The sequence below is a fragment of the Xiphophorus maculatus genome, chromosome 5 (assembly GCF_002775205.1).
Source record: "Xiphophorus maculatus strain JP 163 A chromosome 5, X_maculatus-5.0-male, whole genome shotgun sequence".
NCBI classification, from domain to species: Eukaryota; Metazoa; Chordata; class Actinopteri; order Cyprinodontiformes; family Poeciliidae; genus Xiphophorus; species Xiphophorus maculatus.
The window spans coordinates 23,213,958-23,237,532 of NC_036447.1; the positions used below are offsets into that span (position 1 = coordinate 23,213,958).

General features: G+C 38.7%; 1 protein-coding gene across 1 annotated transcript; it reads right to left on the reverse strand.

Moving 5' to 3' along the window:
• Positions 1 to 11,012: 11,012 nt before the first annotated feature.
• LOC102217278 (stromal cell-derived factor 1-like) lies at positions 11,013 to 23,348 on the reverse strand. Its single transcript, XM_005806511.2, has 4 exons — positions 22,957 to 23,348; positions 20,716 to 20,833; positions 15,015 to 15,098; positions 11,013 to 13,560 (listed from the first exon to the last, which is right to left on the reverse strand). The coding sequence occupies exons 1-4, from the start codon at positions 23,021 to 23,023 to the stop codon at positions 13,521 to 13,523; spliced, it is 309 nt and encodes a 102-aa protein (XP_005806568.1). The 5' UTR covers positions 23,024 to 23,348; the 3' UTR covers positions 11,013 to 13,520.
• Between the last annotated feature and the right edge of the window lie 227 nt (positions 23,349 to 23,575).

Genomic DNA, 23,575 nt, shown 5'->3' on the forward strand with positions numbered 1-23,575 from the left:
ATAATTTTGAGGTCAAATGCAAGTTTAGCCCAAGTCACCTGCATTTGATTTTGTTGTGATTCAGTGTGTGTGCACAGAGATCTGCGCACGTCTTCATGTAGTAATGAATGTAAAAGGCCGACATTACACCAGCGTCCTGTCAGTGTCTGGATCAAATTGCAGGATTCAGATTTCTAAAAGGAATTTGGAGAAATATTAAACCAGTTTAAAAGAAGAAAAAGACTGCAGCAAAGGAAAAGAATTTACAATTTGAGGTCGCAAGAAATGAAAACTGAAGTTTGTGAACTATCAAAATGTCAAATCGCCAAAGATTCTTGGCCTTTAATGTTTGTGGACAGCCCACCTAAGTATATCGTCAATCCAGCTGCATGTAATTCAGATGTGGGTCATGACTTCTAGATTGTGTTACTCTTTGCTCGGTTAGAACTGAAAGAGCCATTGAGTTTCCGTTTCATTTGGCATTTATCACATGTAGCTAAAACACAGGAAGGCCGTTAAAGTTATTACATGATGGCAAAGGATTTCTGCGATACCGGACCTTTTTCCAGACATTTTATGTGAAATGTTTTCCCCCCGCATTACTGGTGAGGAAACACCATCGTTGCAGAAATATCTGGATGGTGTTTGGGATTAAGTTGCAGGATCTGAAGCTTTTATTTCTTGGCTTTTGTGACTGGCAGCCACAAACCAGAAATTCATAAATAAATTAACAAAAAAAGAAAAACTCTCCACCTCATTTAGATTTTTCCATCCAGTGTTGAAAGTGACAGGAAAATATTACAAGTGTGTATAAAGCCTGTAATGGCTGTTTTAAACTTTTGTATAAAAGTGACCAGTGCCAGTAAAATCCATCAAAGTGGTCTCAATCTGGAGATAAATTTTTTACTGAATTGGCTCTTTGCTTTATGTATCACCAAGGCTGATTGTGACAACATTACAAAACAAGTAATGACAACCTTCCCTATGATGCTGCTGCCTTATCGCACACCAAGCAGCTGCTTTCACAACAAACCCGCTGTCCACAGACCAGCTGGGCTGTAATAGATGGGAATTAGGAGCATCGTAGATGATGAAACTGAGAAGTGTTATGGTTTCCATTCACATTCTCAGGCAGCCAAGGGGATGTGAACCGATGACATCACAGTTAACAAGCCTGTATCTCCAAATAACATGCTGATGCTGCCCTGTTTAAATCAGCTGACAAAAGAACGATGACAGCAGCTGCATAATTGGTTGACTGAGTAACACGTTGTTACTGTTGACGGTATCTCTGAGATCTTGGCAAACCCACTTTGTGACCTTGCTTCTACTTCCCAGTTTCTGGGATGCCATAAAAAAGAAAACCCAGAAATATTCCCAGTCCTTGAACTTTTCCACATTTTGCTGCATTACAAGTACAACCATCAATGAATTTTATTGGATTTGATGTGACAGACTGACTGAAGTAGTGTGTGCTTGTGAAGTGGAAGGAGAATGTCACTTAGTTTTTTTTACACCCATAAACGTGTAAAGGGCTTTTGTGAGTCAGTGCTTTTTTGAACAACCTGCTGCTACGTCTCTATAAACTCCACATAGCACTGCGTCTGAATAATTTTACCCATTCTTTTTGTGACATAGCTCAAGCTCAGTCGGCTTGGATGGAGAGTATCAGTGAACTTCAGTTTTTTAAAAAGGTTTTTTTGCATATTTGTCAAAACTGTCACCATGTCATGATTCACCTCCCTCCAGTGCTACTATTGCCTTTGGAGAAATACGCCGCCCTCGACGAAAATACCCAATCAGCGCCAGAAGGAAGGTCTTACTGCTGTCAATCAATTTTCTCTGCTCAGTGTGCTAATAGACCCTTTTCACAGTTACGTAAGACAACGGCCGTTATGACTCGAAGCAGTGTACCTTTATTTCCGGTGTGATTTTGCCTCAGGAAACCTGACTGAAAAATTCACGGATACTCATTATCTTAAGGCTATAATTAAAGGTAAGGTTAATAACAACAGCATTTAAGTGTTAGACAGCCATTATCAGCCATGGTCAATTTAACCATTCTCCAATGGTAAATAAAGGAAAAAAGCCTCCAGTCGGAAAGTAAGCCAGCTAGCAGCAGCTTTAGCCACATTTAGGAAAAATATGCACCGCTGTCTGTCGGTGCTATAACGTTTAGAGGTTCACTTTCTGTATTAACTTTAATAAAACAGTATTTACGTGTTAGATAGCCGTTATTAGTCATTGTCAATTCACCCTTCTCTAACTGTGTATAAAAGAAACAGCCTCCAATCGGAGAGTAAGCCAGCTAGCAGCAGCTTTAGCCACAGTTAGGTAAAATATACACCGCTGCCTGTTAGTGCTGTAATGTTAAAAGGTTCACTTTATATATTAACGTAAAATCACTGACATCTTTCGACACTGTTGTTTAGAAAAGCATTTTAAATATTGACTTAATCGCTATGTGTCAAATATTTGACATATTCTGAGGTGACTCATAATTTCTCTTTTTGTTTTGTTGGTGGATTCACGTCTAAACTTTGACTAGGTCTTTTTAACACATGGTCATGCTTGGATCTAAACCGATCTGTTGTTACTCTGGCTGGACGGGGAATCTCTGGCCTAGTCTCAGGTTTTGTTCCTTCTATCAGGTTTTCTTCCAGGACTGACATGAATTTAGCTCTGTCCATCTTTCCATCAACTCTAATCTTCCTCCCTGTTCCTGCTCAAGCGAAACGTCCCACAGCATCATTCTGCCACCACCAGCCTTCACAGAGGAGACGGTGTGTTTATTATGATGATCAATATAAATCAGCATTTTGGCTGTTTTGGTCAAAAGTTTCCCTTTTGGACTCATCTGACCAAAACTTCTTCTTCATACTTGCTATGTTACCTACTGTTTGGGTGAATACATTCTTATACTTAATATTAAGTGTAAAATCTCATTTAAATACTTTGAAGTTTGAGCTTGTAAGGTAAGAAAATGCCTTTATGAGGTATACAGCATGAAAGCATTCAGCGCTGCATCTTGTGCTGAGTGTCAGGCACGTGTGCCCCATTAATTTGACGTGATTAAATGACTGGGATTTGTCAGCTGCCTGGCACCGGTCACCGCCGGGGATTTGGGTTACATGAGCTTACATCTGGTCACTTCCTGCGGCGTCCACACTGCGTATTTAACATCACACCTGCAAAATGAGGTCTTCGGAGACAGAGGCTTATGAAACACATATGAAGACTTCACTTTGGCCTCCCCTCCTCCACCGCTACCCCCCGTCCAACTCCAACAGAGCAAGTTCAGAACGGCTATGAGAAAAATCTAACCTCTCCTGGGTCGGTCCAGGAAGTCCAGTCCAATATAGCCTGACGTCTCACTCCAATCACCGATCTGAAAACAAAATGTTCGCTTGCTTGTTTGTAATCCGCACAGGGTCACAACTGTGGAGGTCGTGTGAGTAATCAGGCTTGTCATTAACCTGCTCAGATTGCTGGTTTTATAGGGACTGACACAGTTGGAAACATTAACTTTCGTTTACCTTGGCTTCAAGCCACATCGAATTCACTGCTAAACATCTTAGGATTGTTTGGAGTAGAACTAAGTAGAGCATATTTACTTTTGAACACCATGGAAATATTGACAGGCTTTTCAGATGGCAATTTAGAGAAAAGAAGAGCAATCGCTGGGGATTCGATTAATTGTTGGCACAGACGACATTTTAGCAGCTTGTCAGCATCAAACTGATGAAGAACTTTGTAAAGAACCAAAGGTGGTAAAACAAACAAACAAACAAAAAAAGTTGTTTTCTCTGTGATCTAAAAGTCTTTCAGATGTGTGGGAAAATTCAACAGACGACACCGCGGATGGAAAATTTAACGGTACACAGAGAATAATGGTAAACAGAGAGAGGAAGATGAGAAAAAGCAGAACCTCGGTAGCGACTTGTGATGTACGTTCAGGACACGCTGGCAGATTCATCCAAACTCTGCTTCCTATCGGCTGTTAGGCTTCAAAGAAATCTTTCTCTGGATTTACTGCCGAAAGAATTACACAAAATGTTTTCAATGTGACAGTCTAACATTCAACTTATATTTAAAAAGTTCGATTGAGTTGTTGTAGTGGAGTAATTGGAGCAACAAGACGTGTCCACTAAATAAAATGTGTGTTTAATGTTCTTTGCAAAAACTTCCAGGGGTTTTCCATAATTTTCATGAACTGAAGAGACAAGGGAAGCTGCAGACAAATTAATCAATCAGTAAACTGATTTTGCTGCAGGACTTCATCCATTTCTGCAGCAGTGATTAACAATCAGCTGTTTCTATAAACGTTGAAAAAATAAAACTGCTGTCGACGGATGAACTAGTGCTGTACTGAGTGAATGATTCATCGGTTGGAGTTCAGTGTTTCCCCTAAAAATGACCAGTTTCTGAACTGAAGATGAGTCAAACAGCAGGTAAAATTAAACTAACCTGAAAGAAAAAAGACATTTGAAAGACCTTCTGAAACCCAGATAATAATGATTGATTAAAATCCTTTTAAAGTATGGCTCCTTGAAAGCAATAAATGAGTAAATGCACCAAGTCTTTAGCACAGATTTGTGCCTAAGCAAGATGAGAGTAAGAAAAATATTAAACCAGACATTAAAAAAAATGTGTTTTCATTGTCACCTCACAGTTTCTATAATCTTTTAGATTACATCTGAAATGCTCAATTTGAAATGATATTGTTTCAATATCAACTTCTTGCAGGTCTCGCCTGTCTCATAAAAGGAAGTAGCAGAGAAGTCAGCTCTCCTCTAAGTAGGTGGTGCTGGTCTGCCGAATGCATGCAGAGGTCTGTGATAACCAGGCAACAGAGACACAGGCTGCCTGGTCCCGCGTCACAGAGGAACGACCCTTTAAACAGGGATTCTTGTAAACCTTTTTTGTTCAGGATGTCTTCCAAAATGGATCATGAATGAAAAAAAGCATTTACTTTTTCTTTTCAGAGCTCGTACTTGCAAACAAGTAATGATATCCGTCTTTCTGGTCTCTTTTGTTCTGCTGTTCTGCTTTGTCCCCCCCGAGTCAGACATAAAGGATGTCTGCAAATGGAAACTGCAATCAACACGTTTGTCAATGTCGTTTTTTTTTTGTTTTTTTTTTTAGTGTTAGTTTGCAGAAACCCTGAAAGTCTCAGTTGTGATCGATTTAACAACATTCCAAAGGGCCCAGGAGCTAATTTCTGTCAATTTGATGCTGAATTATTGCGGGTTATGTGGAGTTTGAGTGACATTAGTTATTGTGAATGGCCTCATCCTTCTTATGTTTTTCCCCATGCAAAGCCACTTTCAGCGATAGAAACAGAGGCTAAATGGAGCTAAAATCCATCGAGGTTTTGGGCGACAACTGCTTTTAGGTATGAAGAGAAGAAATGAGTTTAAAGCAGAAAAAATAAAATCGAAGGACAGTTCTCTTGGTAAAATTTCTATTTAATAATCCAAATAATGGAATTGATTGCCTGTAAAACATAAAATGGTTCCTTAGGTAAATTTTATGCAGATTTAAGAACCAGAATAAAAACACTTCATACTGCAGCACTTTACTGTAAGACAATAGATTCTACGTAAAAACTATATTTTCTGTTGCCCCTTAACAAAATTACTAAAGAATTATACATCACTGCTTACAAAGAAATGTAAATATTTTTGCCTAAATTTCTAACAGAGGATTTTATTTAGCTCAAATTCTATAGATAGAACTAATTATGCAAGAAAGTTTAAAAAGAAAAATCAATGTTATCTTTCCTTATGTGACAAATTACTCAAGATCTTGTAGGTCACCTGGACACAAACACTATAAAAAGAAAGTCTGAGCAAAGTGACGTTTTATTTATTAAATTGACCGAGGAGAATGAAGATGCTAAGGTAAATAACGGAGAAGGCTATTAATGTTTTGTCTCCCCCCCACCCCCCCAACAGGCTGACTTTAGATTGATTTTCTACGCTATTGAAGAGCAAATATTAGTGATGCACTGGTTGAAAATTTGAGCCAATATTAATATCTGATATGAATTCTGATGCAGTGGCAGTCCTTATCAATATTTAGTGATATTATATGTATTTCCCTACACTTTTGACACTGTGTGAAAGCCACCACACCAACTACATTGTTTCTCTGCTTCAGTTTAACACCCATAATCCTCTGCTGCATCACTATCACTGTCATGGCCGACCCTTTTCTCTCTCCCTCCTGAAACACGAACTGAAACGACAAGATGAACTGATCGGATCCCGATACGCTAAAAAATGACTAGTATCGATGTTGATACTGATGTATTGTGCATCCCAAGTAATTATTTATATATTTATTTATTTCCAGAGATTTTGCTCTATCTGCAGTTTGTTCTTTCTAACCACACAGAGAAGGCACACTTTAAATATGTTAAAGTCTTTTTTTTTTTTTTTTTAAAAGAAAACAGTATGAATGGGCCAAAAAATCAAAAATATGATTGCAAACCTCCTCAGTGACCTTCAGCTTATTAACATGGGAAAATAAGATGGATGTACGCACCTTCACATGCTTTCGCCCTCATTGTAGAATTTGTCTGTATCTGTAGATGGTTAATTGCTCGGCTATGTTTATGCAGGTTTGTTCTGTTAGTGGCAGGAATCAAAAACACACATAGTTTCATTTCCCTTGGCTGTCCACTAAGACAAAAGACAGACACACATCAGCACACCCACACACCTCCATGTGGACCAGCAGCCAACATGTTTCCCATTAAGCAGGCCGGGTATTAGGTTGTTCAAAGATGAGAGCCTTAAATCACAGGATTACACACAACCTCAAGGATCAAATCAGCTGGGCAATTTGCTGTCCTGTGTGGTTATGTTCTCTGTTTAAAGTGAATTTAGCTGAAGGCTGCCGCTTCCTCTACCACTCTTATTTTCAGGATGCGTTTATTGAACGACTTGGCCGAAAGTTGAATCGAAAACTCTGAATTAGCATGTAAAAATGATGTTTGAAAAGGTTAATGCTTAAAAACGTATTCATTTCAGATTCAAGCTTGAAACTAAAACAAAGGTGGATATTTTACTTTAGCAAAAATGATAAATAATTCTGTAGTAACTTTTTTTAGCGGGCAACAGAAAATGTTTTCGCATCAGATATTTTGTTTTACAATATAGCAAAACAACAAATAGGTCATCTACTTCAAGTCGGACCAAATTAGTTCATAATGACATAATTCTAACTTTTTAAAAACATTTGTTGTTTATCGGTGATGTTGAAATTTGGCCCCCGATTGAACTGGACTGTCAGGTGTGACGACGCTCAAAGTCTCTGAAAGACGAATCAAGGCAAAAAATAAAATAGCCCTTCCTCTGGAAACAAACAGGAGCACACCTGATTTGGAAAACAAAGCCATAATAAGTATTACAAGCAAAAAAAGATCTGGCAAATGAAAACCTGCGGCTGTAACCTAACAAGCAACACTGAACAAGAAGACAAAATGACGCAAACAGACAGAGGGGGAAAAGAAATCAAGAAGAAAGCAAAGATGATCCATGTGAAATCCCACACATACCCACAAAATATGAAGTATTGTAGAGAAGAGGAAGAAACATCAGCCGAAACAAAACGAAATCTCATGGCACGAAACTCCACACCATCTATCATCTAGCAGAATACAATAAAACGATTGTTGCGTTTAGGTGTAATTTATTACATGGAGTGAGCGCGCAGTAATAAAAATTTCTGCTGAAGAAAAACTTTGAAGGACATTGCTTTCTTTTTTTTTAAATTTCTGTCTGCATCACAGAAAATCACAGACTTGGGGGGGGATGCCATTCGATCATTTAGGAGGGGGGAAATGCAACCTGAAGGAATAAAAACCCACAGGGAGCATCTGTGTTACAGTAATAACTCTGAATCCAGGCAACTTTCTGCATGGAATAAAACCACAAATGCAGAGTCGGGGGAAGAAAAAAAAACAGCATATGTCCAGCTTTCTTATATTTTGGCTTTTCTCACCTGCAGGTGTAAATGAGTTGGGCGGGGCGTGGCCAGCAGCAGCGTATTTGGATTCAAAGTGACAAGAGGCCCTAAAACGACTCATTCAGAAAGGAGATCAACACAGTCAGAACTGAGCAGACTAAAATCTCATTATATAAGAATGATTTTGTGCGAAAGATCTAATGAACATGTTTTGTACAGCCCACAGATCCACCCTAACCTATCCTTCGAAATGTGGACCAAAATGGTTCCCATGAGCTTGTTTGAAGCAAATTAGCAGAACGTGTGATAGCAACAGAAGGTGGGATGAAAGCTACATCACACAGGGCTGCAGGAGAGAGACAAGAGGCCAAATCAACCTCTTGAAAGGAAACCCAAATGAAACCAAAGAAATGATGCAAAAAACAAAAAGAAAACCCAGTAGTTTCCTGGAGTACAGCTGTGTCACGTGTTACACGTTCCTCTCCAGTCTTCTGTGAGGTCCACTTTCCACTGCAACATTTTTGTGCTGCTTCGTCTGTTGGTGTGTCTCCTCGTCAACCTTTGCCTTTATTGTTTTTGGTTGGACAGCGTACCTCCCATTCAGACTCTAATAAGCCCTCTGGAAATATTTTGCATGTCCCAACTGGCCCCTAATTCTTAATTTAGCTTTATTGAAACATATTTCATTCTCCTACTCTAGGCCTTACTGTGTTTGGTTTGACTTTTTTTTTTTAATAGGTTGTAAAAACGCTTCATATTCCTTAGTTTAGAGTGATGTATCCCTGAAACTACATTTTAATAAACACTTACTCTCGTCGGCCACCTCCGGCACGCCTGGATCTCAGCTGAGTAAGCATGGTACAGAAGAAATCGTTTCTGAACCCCAAAGGCCTAAAACATGCAACTCTGACCCCGTAAGGCACTTGGTTCTCGTCCAAATCGTGTCTCTGGTTCCTCGTACGCCTCCGCACACAGGTCAGAGGAGAAAGCGGTGCCGAAAAATTAATCCGCTCCATTTGGTTCTCCGTTATTGGAAGTGACAGTGTCATAAAGCCACTCGGGCTCCCTGGTGCTGCGGACGAACGTACACAAGAACGCCGCCGAAACCTCCGGTGTTAAAATTTCAGGCTGGGTTTACGTCTGCCTATTACTCCTTGACTCTTTAGTGATTGTTAAGCAAGTTTCGTTTCTGCGGTGGATAATGTAAAGTGACAGTACCTCATGAATTATTCACTCAGCCTTCAGGAGGCGATTCTTCGTACCAATGCCTTTTGAAGCTTTGGCTGGCTTTAGTTAGTTTTTTTTTTTAATCAGAGCTTGTTTTTGTGTTTTGTGAAGCGGGGCCTCAAGAGTTTTTATTTTCCTTTGTTGTATGGTTTGTCGTTCAGTTTGTCCCGCTGCCTGACTTTTGTTATTATCAAAGTGAGTAATTCCAAGCGACAGCTCCTGATTGTAAGAGAAAGAATCCAGAATAGTTCAGAAGCGCATCAAGCTGCTCTCAGCGCACATTTTTAAAATATATATATGCTTTTGAATTGACAAAGAATCAATGCTAGCATGTTAGCTCTCATCACATTATGTACGATAGAGGAGACTGGGACGAGTTGAGCCAAAGGGCAAGTAACGCCAATCCTTGTTGCTAGGAAACAATAAAAAAAAAAAAAGAATCTGACCAAACAGTCAGTGAAGGCAGGAAGTGCATGAATATGGTTGTTAGACTTTTATTTATTAAAACATGCTTTTCACGCTTAAAAGTGAATTTCATAGGAATTGTATTTAGACCCCAACAGGTATTTTAAAATGTATTTAATATATCCATTATGCTGCGTTTGAGCTGCAACATGCCATCATAAACCGAAGGTAAAAGTGCAGCATTTTACCTGTGGGCTCAAATAAAGTCAAACTCTAGAGTAAAGTTGAGCCATGAGACAAATCTTTTTGTTATGTTTACACTCGTTCTGAAAATCATGTAACCCAAATAAATAAAATTGGTTAATGTTTAGTTTCACCATTTTTACAGGCCTGCTCACCCTGTGAACATTTCTGAGGGCGCCACGGTTTCTAACTATTAACAGCCATTATTGTTAATTATTTGACATATGGTGGAAGAAGACTGATTTCATGTCAAATTAAAAGGGGGCGAATAAAAAAATGTGCCATTATTTTCGCATTTTTGTTTAAAAATAGCTAGAAAGCCCCTTATTCTTTTTCTTCCAGATCAGAGCCACAAAAGGCCAGTAAAATACAGTGATATTACAGGTTATTGTGTAGGAAAATTAAACAATTATGAGCACTTTACCTAGCCGTGTGATTTCTTCAACAAATTGCCAAAAAAGAAGAAGTGAATCTAGTTAAGTCACAAAAACTAACCTTTAAATAAGCAATAAATTCAAACCAAAGTCATCTGGGATGGATGAAACACATGTAGTCCACTTTTTTTTTTTTTATCTTATTATGCTTTATTGAAAAATGGGCATAGATATAAAAATAAAAACAACAAAAAATAAAAAATACAACCTCTTGGCTTACAAGCTGTGAAAAACAGGAAGTAATCTTCTAAACCATTACAAAGGAATAAGTCAGAAGCTGCCACGAGAGAAACATTTTCACATTGTCTTGGGCTCCGAAGTAAAACTCAGTTTGATTAATTTAAAAATACAACAGTAGAGAGCAAGAGTTAAGCTGAATGCCAATTTCGGCAAACAAACTTAAAAGATGTTAAAAATGTTAAAGGTGAAAGAAAGAGAAAAAACACAGTTTAAAATGGCTTTTTGTCGATCAGTTTACATTTTCTTACAGAGACATTTTGCTGAAACTCATTATCACCGTGTTTTATTTCCATAAATTCATAGTTTCAGTGCTGGTGACCCACTACATTCTCCACGTCCACAGATTGAACATGAGAAAATGTCAGCAGTTACAAATTGTTATTATTTCTCTTGACCAATTTCAATAATCGGAGTAGTTTGGTAATGAACAACAAATAAAAAAACCCCAAAAACATTTATCTTTGAATACCACTTTGTTTTCTGAGCAATGTGTTCATGTAATTTAGTTTAATCCTGCGTGATTTATGAGAGATTAATTACAAGGTTATTGCACCGTTTGCTCCAAACTGGTAAGAAAAGCACAGAACAAAACAAAACAGCACAAAACGAAACACAAGAACATAAAAAACAATGATCACAACCAGCTGGTTCTGAATGAAGAGATTTGAGTAAAACTGAGGAAAGGCTTTCGGGTGCTGGCAGATTGAAAGCACATGCTGGTGGCTCTGATCTAAGCTGAGCTTTGGTTCTGTCGCGGCTCATTGGCTGTTGACACGTCATACATCGACTAAAGTAAAACAATAAGAGAAAAAAGAAAATAAAACTGTTCAGTTGGTTTGACTCGAGCTCAGGAAGCTTTGTGCTCAAAAGCAATTTCAAAAGCTTCTTTAAGAAAAAACTACGTCAGCTTTAGCAGCTCTGACATGTTAGCATCTCGTTTTGACTGGTAAAGAAACATTAAGAGAGACAAAACAAGACATTTAACATAAGCAGTCAAACAGTGATGGTGCTGTATTTCTTTGCATACAGGATTATTTGCTCTTTATTTGTGGTAAAGAAGTTTAATACTGAAAAATCCACCTTCATTTAGTAGCTCTTATCTACCCAAGATATAAAAACAATTAGTAAGATTCCGCATATAAAAAGAATAAAAATACGCTAAAGGAAACATCTGATAATAAAGTGGCTCAAATATATATAGATGTTAAAAAAAAAAAAGTGGATAAACCAAAACTTCCCTTTTGCCAACCTTAACATTCCCTCTGTGACATTCATGACCCAACTAATTTTGACAATTTATTAGCTTTTTATTCCTAAAAAAGGAATGGTGTTGGTATAAAACACTAAACTTGTGATCGTAGAGCACCCACGCACTCGAAAATGTGCAAAAAGCCTTAAAAGAAAATAGATTTGTTTTTGTACGGCAACAACAAAATCCCACGAACAGCTGTCACACAAATGCAACCGAAATCTTTTATTACTTTTATCTGACTTTTTTTTTTGCATTTTCTCTGAAACATCAGAGATTTTCATCGTGACGTTTCGCTGAACGTGACCTGACAGAGGTCAGATCAGCCGTGTTTCAAAGTTGGAAAGACAACGTCATTAACGTCAGGCAGCAAAATATAGTGACTTACTAAAATCTGCCAAATTGTTCAGTCAGAGCAATAAAAAAAAGGTTGGATCTAGTTCATCCTGCCACCAATTAACTTTTATTCAACTGCAGCAAATTATTCAGTGTGGGATTATGTTACAGCAACATGTAATTAATGCCTGTTAGGACTTTTTGCACATGTTCAGCAAAAGTGCCAATAAAGGTGGATGGGACTCACTCTCTCTCTATATATACACAACTTTTTTCACTAAAAAAACCCCTAAATCTAAGATCATAGAGGAATGCAGGATTTTTGAGGCGGACATGTTTTCTATTGCTAAATTGTTTCAACAAAAATACGTTCTTTCCCTTGCATGGCTTCAACTTCGTCTGGCAAAAGTCCCGTTATCAGTAAATGCTTAAGACTTTATCTCATCTCCCAGTTGTTAGTAGATGTTCCCTCTTACATAAAAGAATGAAAAACAAAAAACAACGATACACAGCGATGAACCAGTCGTATAAATGGCTCTGACCTCTCTTTGTGAACATGCAGCACCATGAGGCCGGCGCTGGCGTCGACACAGAGGAGGATTCCTCTAAATGAAGCGAGGCTGGCCGTTTACCTCTCCATCAAACATGGACGCCAGGCTCGCCTCTGATCATCAGCAGTGGAGTTCGGCTGGCATGTCTGGAAAACCCACATTCTGTGTTGAAGGAGGAGAGGATGGAGGCCAGAGAGGAAATTTATAGGACATGGTGATGGAGAACATGCAGGTGATTTTTGTGACAGAAGAAGTGGGAGGAGATGGAAACCTGGGGATCTTTGTTGAGGTTGAAGCGTGGTGTATTTTAGTAGAAAAGGAGACACGTTTGCCTCGCATGAGTTCCCTTTGGCGTTCGCAAATTAAGCACTTCTTCATTTCACCAAAGCGCAACTGATGCGTCAGTGCGTGAGCGTCCTCTTGGAGACATTGTTAGTGTTCAAGAGGTTACGATGTTATGAAGCCACAAAGCTTTTGTGTGAGTTGGAAAGCTTGAGGTTTCTCTTTACAGGCGTGTAAGAAAAAAAGACAAAACAACCCTGACTATTTACAGTCACAGAAGCAGAGTTAATTCAATTGATCCACGTTCAGAGACACTTTCTGTTTGCATCCTGCTGTTTCAAAGTTTCATCACTGCATCTGGAGCTTGTATGGATTTCAGAAGACGACTCCTCGCCCAGTTGGGTTGGGGGGAGAGGGAATGACGGCGGTGCGGTCAGTGCAGGTTTGGAGGTGAAGTGCTGCTACTGCAAGCGGTCCACAGAGGTGGACAGGTAGGTAGCGTACAGCGTGTTTGCATACATCCAAAGCAGTGTCAGGGAGGTTTGACCTGGGGGGGTTCAGATTCGGAGGCAGTGCGCTCCACGCCCCTTTCTCTGGAGTTTAGACTTTCTTGGTGTTGCGTCTCTTGGATTTTTTCACCCTGGGGAGATGAGTAGAGGTGTGAAAAGGTTAGGGTTTGGTTTTTGTGATGTGACAATCTCATTTTATTCAGCAGGACGTAGCAGCAGGAAAACATCCAGACTATCTGGATTGGAGAATGCTGCTTATCTGGAAAACCTGAACCAGAAATGGAGATAGTAGAAGCTGCCGTCACCAATAGCCACATACAGCTTCTGGTTACCGTAGAAACCAAATGTGGCTAGCTGGAATGACGTTGCCATTCTGTAGTCAAATTTAACAAGTGACTATTTTGGTTCGCTACATCTGAAGGAAGATACTAACCTCTGGGAACAACAGCTGCTATTTAGCTCCATTATATAATTTCACACACTGTAAAAACACAAAACCTTCAGTATTTTTGATCCAGTTTCTATTGCAAATATCTTAGCACACTTGAAATAAGACAAAACTAACTTACAAGTAACTAAACTAAAATACCAGAGCTTGTTTTAAGTCAATAAATGTCTAATATTGATTTTAAAAAAGTACTCGGTCCACCAGCAGATTATTTTACTGAGACAAGACATTATTCCAATGTTGTAATTACTTATATACTGTGTATATATATATATATATATATATATATATATATATATATATATATATATATATATATATATATATATATATATATATATATATATATATTTATCTTTTCATCAATTATAAGAAATTATTGAATTAAAACAGGATCCTATATTTTGATAAACAGCTACTTGTTAGTGAGTTTTGTCTTATTTCAGGTGTACTAACATATTTGACCTAGAAACTAGACCAAAAATACTTGGTAAGGTTTTGTGATTTTGCAGTGTAGGGGTTGTGAATATGCTTTTTTTAATATTATCAATTAATTGTTTGTTTAAATTTAAATTATAATCTATGATCTACAAGAATTTCAAGCTATGATAATATATTTCGAAGCTTTAATATTTGCCTTTGTTTGCTGGTTGGGAATTGCTTTGGAAAGTGTTTATAATGTTTCAGAAAACGGAAATTGGACAATAAATTGAGGTTTAGTTGTTTCTCTTTGTCAGGTGACGTCAGACATTTCACAGATGCACTTCGTGCGCTTCTGATAACATGCAGTTGGCGAAGATATAAATGTGGAAATATGCAGGACAAAGGTAAACACTGAACATCTGCTTTCAAGTTTACATCTTATGCGAACTTTGGATCAAATGTTTAGCAGGTTTGTGGAAACAAAGGCGCGCGAATCGCAGTGGAAGATTTAAGTCTACTCATAAATTAGTGGAAATTATTTCTCTGATAGCCCGTCTGCTGCACGTAAACAATTTCAGAGAGTAATTGTAAGCGGGAATGTGAAAGGTTTATTTCTTTTCCTGCGACATCTAAACTCGTGTGAGCAGAGCCGCATATTTCTTGTTTTGTGAGGGATCATTCGTCAACAGCAAAGAGTTTTTTTTGTGTTCTTACTTGTTGATGGCGTTCTTCAGGTATCCTTGCAACCACTTGGTCTCGGGGTTGATGCAAACCTCCCTGTTGTTCTTCAGTTTAGCACTACGGAAGAAAAAAACCCCAACATAAATTACATACCATTTGTCTGTGATTATTGTCTGTGATTATTATCATTCGACACGCAGATGGACATTTACTTCTCCAGTTTCTCTGCTAACACGTGCGTATACACAAAGAGATAGAAAGGACGTTTTTGAGTCTCATCCAAGCATGCGTTTTATAAATCAGCTTCAAGGACATCATGGAGGGATATTTATGCTGCAGGACCTTTTTTTGGTGACAGTGCGCAGCATAGAGGTAGTGTCTACAAAAGATTAGTTTAATCAAAGTTACACAAAAAAAGAAAATCGTTGCTGGTTTATTAATTCAAGACGCTCGCTTCATGTTTTCCGCTGGGTGTGTTACAAAAACCTTCAGTTAGATCTTGTTGAAATGAAACAGATATGATGAGTAACGGCAACCCTAATGACGTGCAGCGAGTCTTAAAATGAATTTATCTTGGCGATGAAGTCCATTAAACATTTTTGTTGTCAAATGTTTAGTTTAAGTAAACTAAAGAAAACTAAAGAAAATTTTACAAGAAAAAAAAAAACAACAAAAAACCCTCGAACCACAACTATTTCAACCCACTAACAACCCGAATTAAATGCAACAGAAACGCTTTATTGCTGATTATTTCTGCTGTTTTAAAGTTGCTCTGATAGTCTGGAAACCTTCCCATTGTGGTAAGACCAATTTGTCTTGGTTATACGTCATTTTTGTTAAGGCAAAATTATTTTAGGGTCTTCAGAAATCTGGGAAATGCTCCAGAAATCTGCTTGTTTGTTCATGTAAGAAGCATAAACATGCCCATATCTACTTTAAAACACCTGAAACTGTGACTAACAAAGCCTTAGATTGCTTAAATTGCTTGTCAGTTTGTTGATCATTTTTCAAACCTCCCCTGTAAAAATAGGATTACTGGTTGTTCTAAGATGTTGAAGGGGAAATACTAAATTAAACCTTATCAGTGTTTCATTCAAAGAACAAGGAAGCAGGACTTTTCTTATCAGTTGATTAAAAACTGATCTATCCAGGGTTCAAGTTTAGCTGAATAAATCGAAGGGATTTTAACACTAAATTGCACGTGAAGTGCCATAAATATGTCTCACGTGGTTTTGCTCCAAAACACCTCGTCTTTAAAGAATCTCAGCACATCCTGTAGCCCGTTTAAACGAGACGGATTACATTATTACAGCAGGTTTCTGTATGTTTGGGGCCGAGGGTGAAAAATCGCAGCTTTCTGTTTCCACTCAGAGCCTCACATCAGCTCTCTATGTAAAGCTGTCTCTCTGCAAAGCGCATTAAACATCCTCACAGATCTGGCATCTACGGATCGCCTCGGTTTCATTTAAAACTTTCTTCTGTTTTGGTTTGGTGTGAATTTCTTACATGAAATATTGAATTTCGCTTTTTACTTGTAGACATTATGATTTTTGCTGGCTTGAATCCAGATTATTTTATTTAATAAGAGAAATACGGCTCCAGCACACATGCTCTTGAAACGTAATTAAACTGACATAACTCGATTAAGTTCATTCCTACAGTTCTGATATTTATCGACTAAACGTTTATAGTGAAACAGACACTATAACTCAAACTGTTGACTCATTTGTTTGCATAATTTGGCATTAATAAACAATTCCTCAATACATCAAAATGCTTCTCACACTATTTTTCTGTGGTGTGTTCAGGTTCTTTAGGAGAAAAAAAAACACAAGTCTTCTTGTAATGTTAGTTCTCAGTTTGCCTCCAAAGCTCCTACTGGGATTTATAGTGGGAACCATTGCTGGCCAGGTTTAAAACGTTCCATCTCCTCCTCTTTAATCACATTTCCATGCTCTTTTGTCTGCTGCTTTTACCGCCGGCGGTCTGCGGAACGATTTAACTATGAACCCGAGTTTACAAAAATACACAGAGATGCTTTTGTATTATCTGTTCAATCCCTTACTTCCTCCAACAACGGAAGCATCAAAGCCGACCCGCAGTCACACACAATCGGATCTCCGTCATGTTTTACTGTAAGCAAGTTGCCCCTTTTTTTTGTTGACGTCTTTTTGTCACCTTCAGACAAACAGATTCTCTGCGCTCTGGTTGTTTTTTTAATTTAGTTTCCTCATCCCATCAAATATGATGTCGTAGAGAAGCTTTTTTAATACATAATTTTCACTTGCAGTACTTCCAGTTTCCTCATGATGTTATCATTACTGCGTCAAATATTTGTCAATGAATTTTAGCATTGAAAATTGTTCATTTAGATGCATAGAAGGCATCTCATCTGTAACCATTAAAGTTAATTCATGCAGATGAAAACAGAAAACTGTTTCGCAACACGACTGACGTGTAAGGAACAAAATATCACACTAAAGTCTTATTTCAGGAGCTTTACAGTTTTCTTTTAAATCGTTTTTCTCACCATCCTGCTCCAAACATGGAGGTAAAATAAATGTGCGCTTTCATCCGCCCTTGAATTTCACAATTCAAGTTGTTTTAAACATTTAAATTTTTGTCTGCTGATTCACGAGAATTTACACACACAGCCTTCCTGGAATGCTTCCTCTTATCTTTCCCATTTCGAAGAGAAATAATTAAAAGCGACAAAGGGTTTGGGGGGAGTTAGTAACTTGAGGTTTCTATCTTTCTTTTGTAATTTTATTCCTTGAATATTTTTTACAGCAAACAGCTCTAACATACAATAAACTAATGTAGAGACACTTTTGCTCACAGAACTTAGTTCCTTAAACTACGTAAACTACGTTTATTCATCCTAATTTCTTGGTATTCCTGGTCTGTCGGTGAAAAGGTGGTGAAGGGATTAGTTTTCTTGTCCGGTTGAGTTTCAAATCTGACTGGTAAAGGTAAAATAATTTTATTTATATAGCACTTTTTCAGCAACAGGGCAATACAAAGTGCTTTACAGGATTTAAAAGGAAATACAAACAAAATAACAAACCAAGCAAAAGAGCAAAAGAAGAAAAGGCTAATAATGTTGATCCAAAGTAAATAAACTAGATACTCAGGGTTGTATAAGTTAGTGTCCTCTGGTCTAATTTCTTTTCTGGTTAGGAAGAACAGGAGTCTAAAACATACTGTAGTTGCTAAGGTAGTTTTTCTGGGTTCTTGGTTCTAATCCCTGTTCTGGGTTGCTAAATAAATGTAAGTAAGTAAGTATCTTCTGGCCTTCTGGGTTGCTAGATGGGCAGTAATGGGGGGGCATCAGGCTGTAAGGTTTCACCTCCTCTTAAAACATGTGGCTGATTTCACACCGCGGTGCCAAAAGGTCGCGTATGTCAGCTAACAGCTCGGAGGTGCAGCACCTCTCTGCTCCGCTCTTCTCCTCCCTCTGTCTCTGTCACACAACTGTAAATTCAGCCCGTTCCTCAGACTGCGACCCTCTTCCCCGCTCACCACTTTCCCTGTCCCTTCAACCCGTTCAGATGCTCCCACACACACATTAGCAGGAGGAACGCATTGCCCCTTCGCTTACAGTGTCCTCCAGGAGCGTCAGTCCGAGCATCAATCTCAAATCTCTCAAACCAACACGCAAAGCCGGGAGGCCGAGTGGTCCAGAAACCGGATCTCTGTTTGCTTTTCCTCAGGGGATGTCTCCTCTTCTCCCCCTTCCCTTTCTTTTACATTTCATTAGGGCTTGCCAGATCATCCATTCAGAGGCTCTTCATGGTTTGATGCGTCTCCCTTCGGTCCGGTGTGGAAGACGCTCAGAGAGGCTGAACCCTAATTGACTTGGCTGGAATTTGTGGGCCGGAGCTCCAGCAGCAGCAGGTAGTAATTACTTCACAGCAAGTTAATATCAACAGCATGCCGAGGTCCGTGAGGATGATGGCACACGGGGGAGGACTTTCTATTTTTTTGGAGGTGTAGTGTTTCCAGCTTTCCTACATCTGCTCCAACAGAGATACCCTGGACGGTGGATTTGAGACGTTTCTGGCCTGGCCAGAGAGCAGCTTGTCCTCTGTGACATTTTGCCATTTGGTCACCCCTCATTTTTTATTTTATTTTTAATCCCTCATCCCTCTTTTTTTTGGCAGAATCCCTGAAGCCTGTCAGCCTTTTGGCTGTGAGGCTTCTGCTGTCCACTCTTCTCTAGCCAGGAAGTGATGAGACTTTCTAGTTAATGCGTCCCAGACCGGTGACATTACATCAGTCATCATTGCTGAGCAGTTTCAGACGGGAAATAAATAACAAAAAAGAGAGGATAAGGGACATAAGGGGTCAGCAGTAATACAAAGGTAATCTCTTTGACCCCTAATGATTGCTTCCTTTACAAACATAAACGGTCCCCTCGAGCTCGGCCTTCCTCTCTCTGAGTGGATTGTGTTGTTTTAATCTCTCTTCATACAGGAAGCGAGTCAAAGGATATCAACACCAGGCCTCACATTTACCCCACACGTCAACACATGTGGATCAAAAATAGTGAAAACACACAAAAACCGCTTCGTAACTCCTTTTCCCTACACTGATGGGTTTATACTGTTGCGACTTTAGCATTGGCTTAAAAATTAAAGCCCAAGTTTGTTGGGGTGGACAGGAGAAGCAGCCTCATCATTTTCTGAAACTTTACAACAAGCTGACCCAAGCTTCACTGAACAGAAACAGGATGGAACAGGAAATGGTAAGAACACAAAATGATGCTGTGTAATCATGTTATGTTGGTGTTTGTAGAGATAAGATTTGTTCTAACTACAGAACGTGTTTGTACGCCTGAGCTAGCATGAACGTTTTGACCAGCTAGTAGAGTGCTGCTAGTTTTGTTCAACATTCACACTTTATTAATAACAACAACAACAATAATAATAATAATAATAATAATAATAATAATAATAATAATAATAATGGATTGTTTTACAGAATTGGGCCCATTACAGAACAAGTTTGCACATTTAAGCTAACATAAGTTGTTTACTTGCTAAATAGTTAGTAGTAATAGCTATGTGACCTTTTGACTAAAAATGTGGATTTAAATTGGTCATAAAATTTAGGTGAGAAGTTATATTTATTTCCATCTTAAATTTTCTTGCAATGCCTTGCATAGCCTGCAGGAGGCTGATTGCTAAGTCAAAAAATAAGGTTTCCACAATAAATATGGCTGACAATAACGTATATTGCACAAGTTGGTCTTTAACGTTACTTTCATGGAACATTTTAATTCAATTTCTTGAACTTTAGTGAACATTGTTGTGCTTCTGGTTTAAATAATATTTTAAATATAAGAAATAATGCAAATCTATGAAACTCTTACATCCTACTAAGACACTTTGTTTGGGCCAGAACTCAGACGTGTGCCAAGCCAGATGAATATTTTACCCCTTTCTTGAGAACTCGGCATAAAACTAAAGCATCAAAATCCTCTAGAATGATTTATTACTTAAATGCATAAGCTGCTTTAACCGTTCTTCACAGAATAACAATTTCAACTCCATCCATAAATGCACTCTGGTTTGACTACACAGTACTCCCACCAGATTACCTGACGCTTAAGTCAGCAGACAGACAAATGTGCATTAATACATAGAAATCTGTACAAATTAGTGAGAATATCAGACAATTAGAAAGTGGGAAAGACATTTCTCAGAGATAAGCACTCTGTTCATTTACTTACATGACTTGGAAGGGGCAGTTGGGGGTGTGGAGAAACTTGAGCTCCTTGATGGAGCGCTGAGAAATGGTGTTGAGCGTGGTGCGACACCAGCACCGCTCCACCAGACTGATGGGCTTGGCTGCAAGCAACACAAACCAAAAACTCATCACAAAGCTGCAAGCAGGCAACAGCAAAAATCAATGAAATAAAGCAAATCAGCAGCAGGCGCTAAAATTAAACTGAAATAAAATCATTTCCGTTTCAAATTCAAGCATATTAAAGTGTCTCTTTCTTCAGTGAACAAGTTTAATCTACTGTAACAAATCTTCACAAAGCATGGAGGATTTATGAGTTTAGCTGCTAACTTTTTTTTTTCCAGGACAAGTTAATTAAAAAGAGATTAGCCCTTTATGGCCACGTCTTTTCTTTCTTTCACACAACCACAGGTGCAGAATTTTAGCCTTTCATTGCAGCGGTATTTAGCCTGGCCACTCTAAAGGGAAAAGGGTCCTCAACCTTTTCCAATATTCCTCCCACTGTGTTTCTTTTTTGTTTTTCTTATAAAAAGTCCTCTGGAGCTGAGACGGCATCAGCAGGCCGTGTGGAAATCAGCTCAAGCGCATTTTTCAAATGATTACAAATCAGCACTGTGGATTCCTGCTGAGCACCGAGGAAAACAGACATGCAACTGTTACTGCACGTAGTTGCTCATTTGGCTATTTTTTGTAATTTAAACAACTTAAAAATGCATATGAAAATATACAAAAAAAATAACATTTAGCCAACTTACAATAGATAATTTCACATTTTAAACATTTGCTGTGGGATTCAACTCACAACCACTTATATATATATATATATAGAAACACCAAATGTCTTTCCACAAATGGCTAAATATCAGCCTAATGATTCACACCCGTTCAGACTTCTTTCTCATGCAAACTAAGGGATTATTATGCAGCATGCAGCACCGGGGCCACAAGCAAGGGCCCACTGCTTTCCCCACTTCACTCTTTATCCCTAATTAGAAACTAATTATAGGAAAGCAAAGAGTAAAAGACAAACATACACTCATACATAGACCCGAGACTTTAATATGCTGGAGGGGGCTGAAACTACAAGCTCCAGCACAAAGTAGCTGCAGCAGCAGCAGCAGCAGCAGCAGCAGCAGCGGGCGACTCGGCAGCTCAGAGGTTAACTCGAAGGAGATTAATGGGGGGTCAGCGCGAAGGCAGCGCTCAAGATTTAAGATTCTAGACTTTATTTTTACTGTGGAAGTGAAGGCAGGAAATCACATTTAAAATAGTGTTTCAACCAAAAATATTGGACATATTGATTGTTTTTCTGTATTCCAGTTAGTAGGACTTAGAATTTATATGGGTGTTAGTAATTATGTAATTTATCTTCTTATCCATGTTTTTATATTTCATATGTTTTGCACTTTTAAACCCCTATTTTTGTCTTATGAATTAATAAAATGATTTAGCAGCACTTTGCGATTTTACCTTTGAACATAAATAAATGATTTCATCATTAATTCTTTCAATTTATAAAACAAAAATCTATAACCTAAAACGTTAATATCATAGATAATTAAATAATCCTGTTGCTACATAAACAAATAAAGTGAGTTAAATTATCACGACAAACTCCATCAGACCATTTTATCACCTTTAGTTTGAGATAAAACTTTAAGAACCAGTGGATCAATTTGCCCCAATACCAGAGAAAACAGTTTGTGAAAAAAAAACATTATTATAAAACAAAGTGGTCAAAATTAATCTACAAAAGATTGAAAACAGGTAGAAAAACTAATATTTAAAACACCTTCCATTATCATTTATCACTGCAACACGATTCAATATTGTGGAAAAATTATGACAGAATTCTTTTAGAATAAAAGTTTGCCACCTAAAAACTAAGATTTCTTAACATTTACAGAAAGAGCATGAGCTGCAGTAATATTCTGATCCAAAAGCCGTGTCTCGTGTTTGCAACGAGTGAAAATAATGAAACAAATGTGTAAAATCTGGAAAACATGTTAAATTAAGTACCCAGATGATACATGCTGCACATTAAAATGGAAACTCGTTTTTCTCATCCAGATTGAAACCAGAGAAGTGAAAGTTCCTCCATGCCAGGAGGCATTAAATCCATATGTCCACCAAATCTACATACTGGTTTTTACAAAAAAAATAAAAACAAATGACCAAACCAGCAAAGTGACCTGAAACCTCCCCAGAGTTCCCAGTCCAGACTCACCGTTTGCAGTGGGAACCTGCATGGCCACGGCCAGCAGAGTCATCAGCGCCAGCAGCTTGACGTCCATGGCTTCAGGAATGGCTTGCTCTCTCTTCCTCCTCTACAATCCAGCGCACGACTGTGTCCTCCAGCTCCGCTGCGGCTGCAGTTAAAGCTTCAGTAGGAGGGAGCAGAAACGGAGAGGGGGAGTCCCACTTTCTCAGGAGGGCGAGGCGTGGGTCCCAGGAGAGGAGGTGAGAGCAGGGGAGGAGAAGAAAAGAAGACTTCCCTGATTGTACATGGGTTGGCTGGGAGTCAGCGAACAGCTTCTGTCCTTCATGTAATGTTTCTTTTCCAGATTTCATCTTTTTGTATCTTTATTTGATCTCTTCCATCATCTGTCTCTCCGGGGTTTCCTCTCCACCACACACATAGAAACGCCACACACTGAAACCAGTACACCGGCAGTTTGCCCACCAGTCAGACCCAGCCCCATTGTGAGCGGCAGAGCTCCCTACTGCTGGGCTAATAATGCTGCATGCTTCAGCTGAGTGTTGTGTTATTGTTTGCTAGGACACAGACTGCTCCCCCCTTTTCCTCTCTTCGTCTCTCTGACTCCTCGTCCTCTGGCGCGGTTCCT

Coding starts and splice junctions, on each gene's coding strand:
- LOC102217278 (XM_005806511.2), bottom strand. CDS start 23,023: ATGGACGTCAAGCTGCTGGCGCTGATGACTCTGCTGGCCGTGGCCATG. Junction 20,834..22,956: donor GCAGGTTCCCACTGCAAACG/GTGAGTCTGGAC, acceptor TGTTGCTTGCAG/CCAAGCCCATCAGTCTGGTG. Junction 15,099..20,715: donor AACTGCCCCTTCCAAGTCAT/GTAAGTAAATGA, acceptor TTTCTTCCGTAG/TGCTAAACTGAAGAACAACA.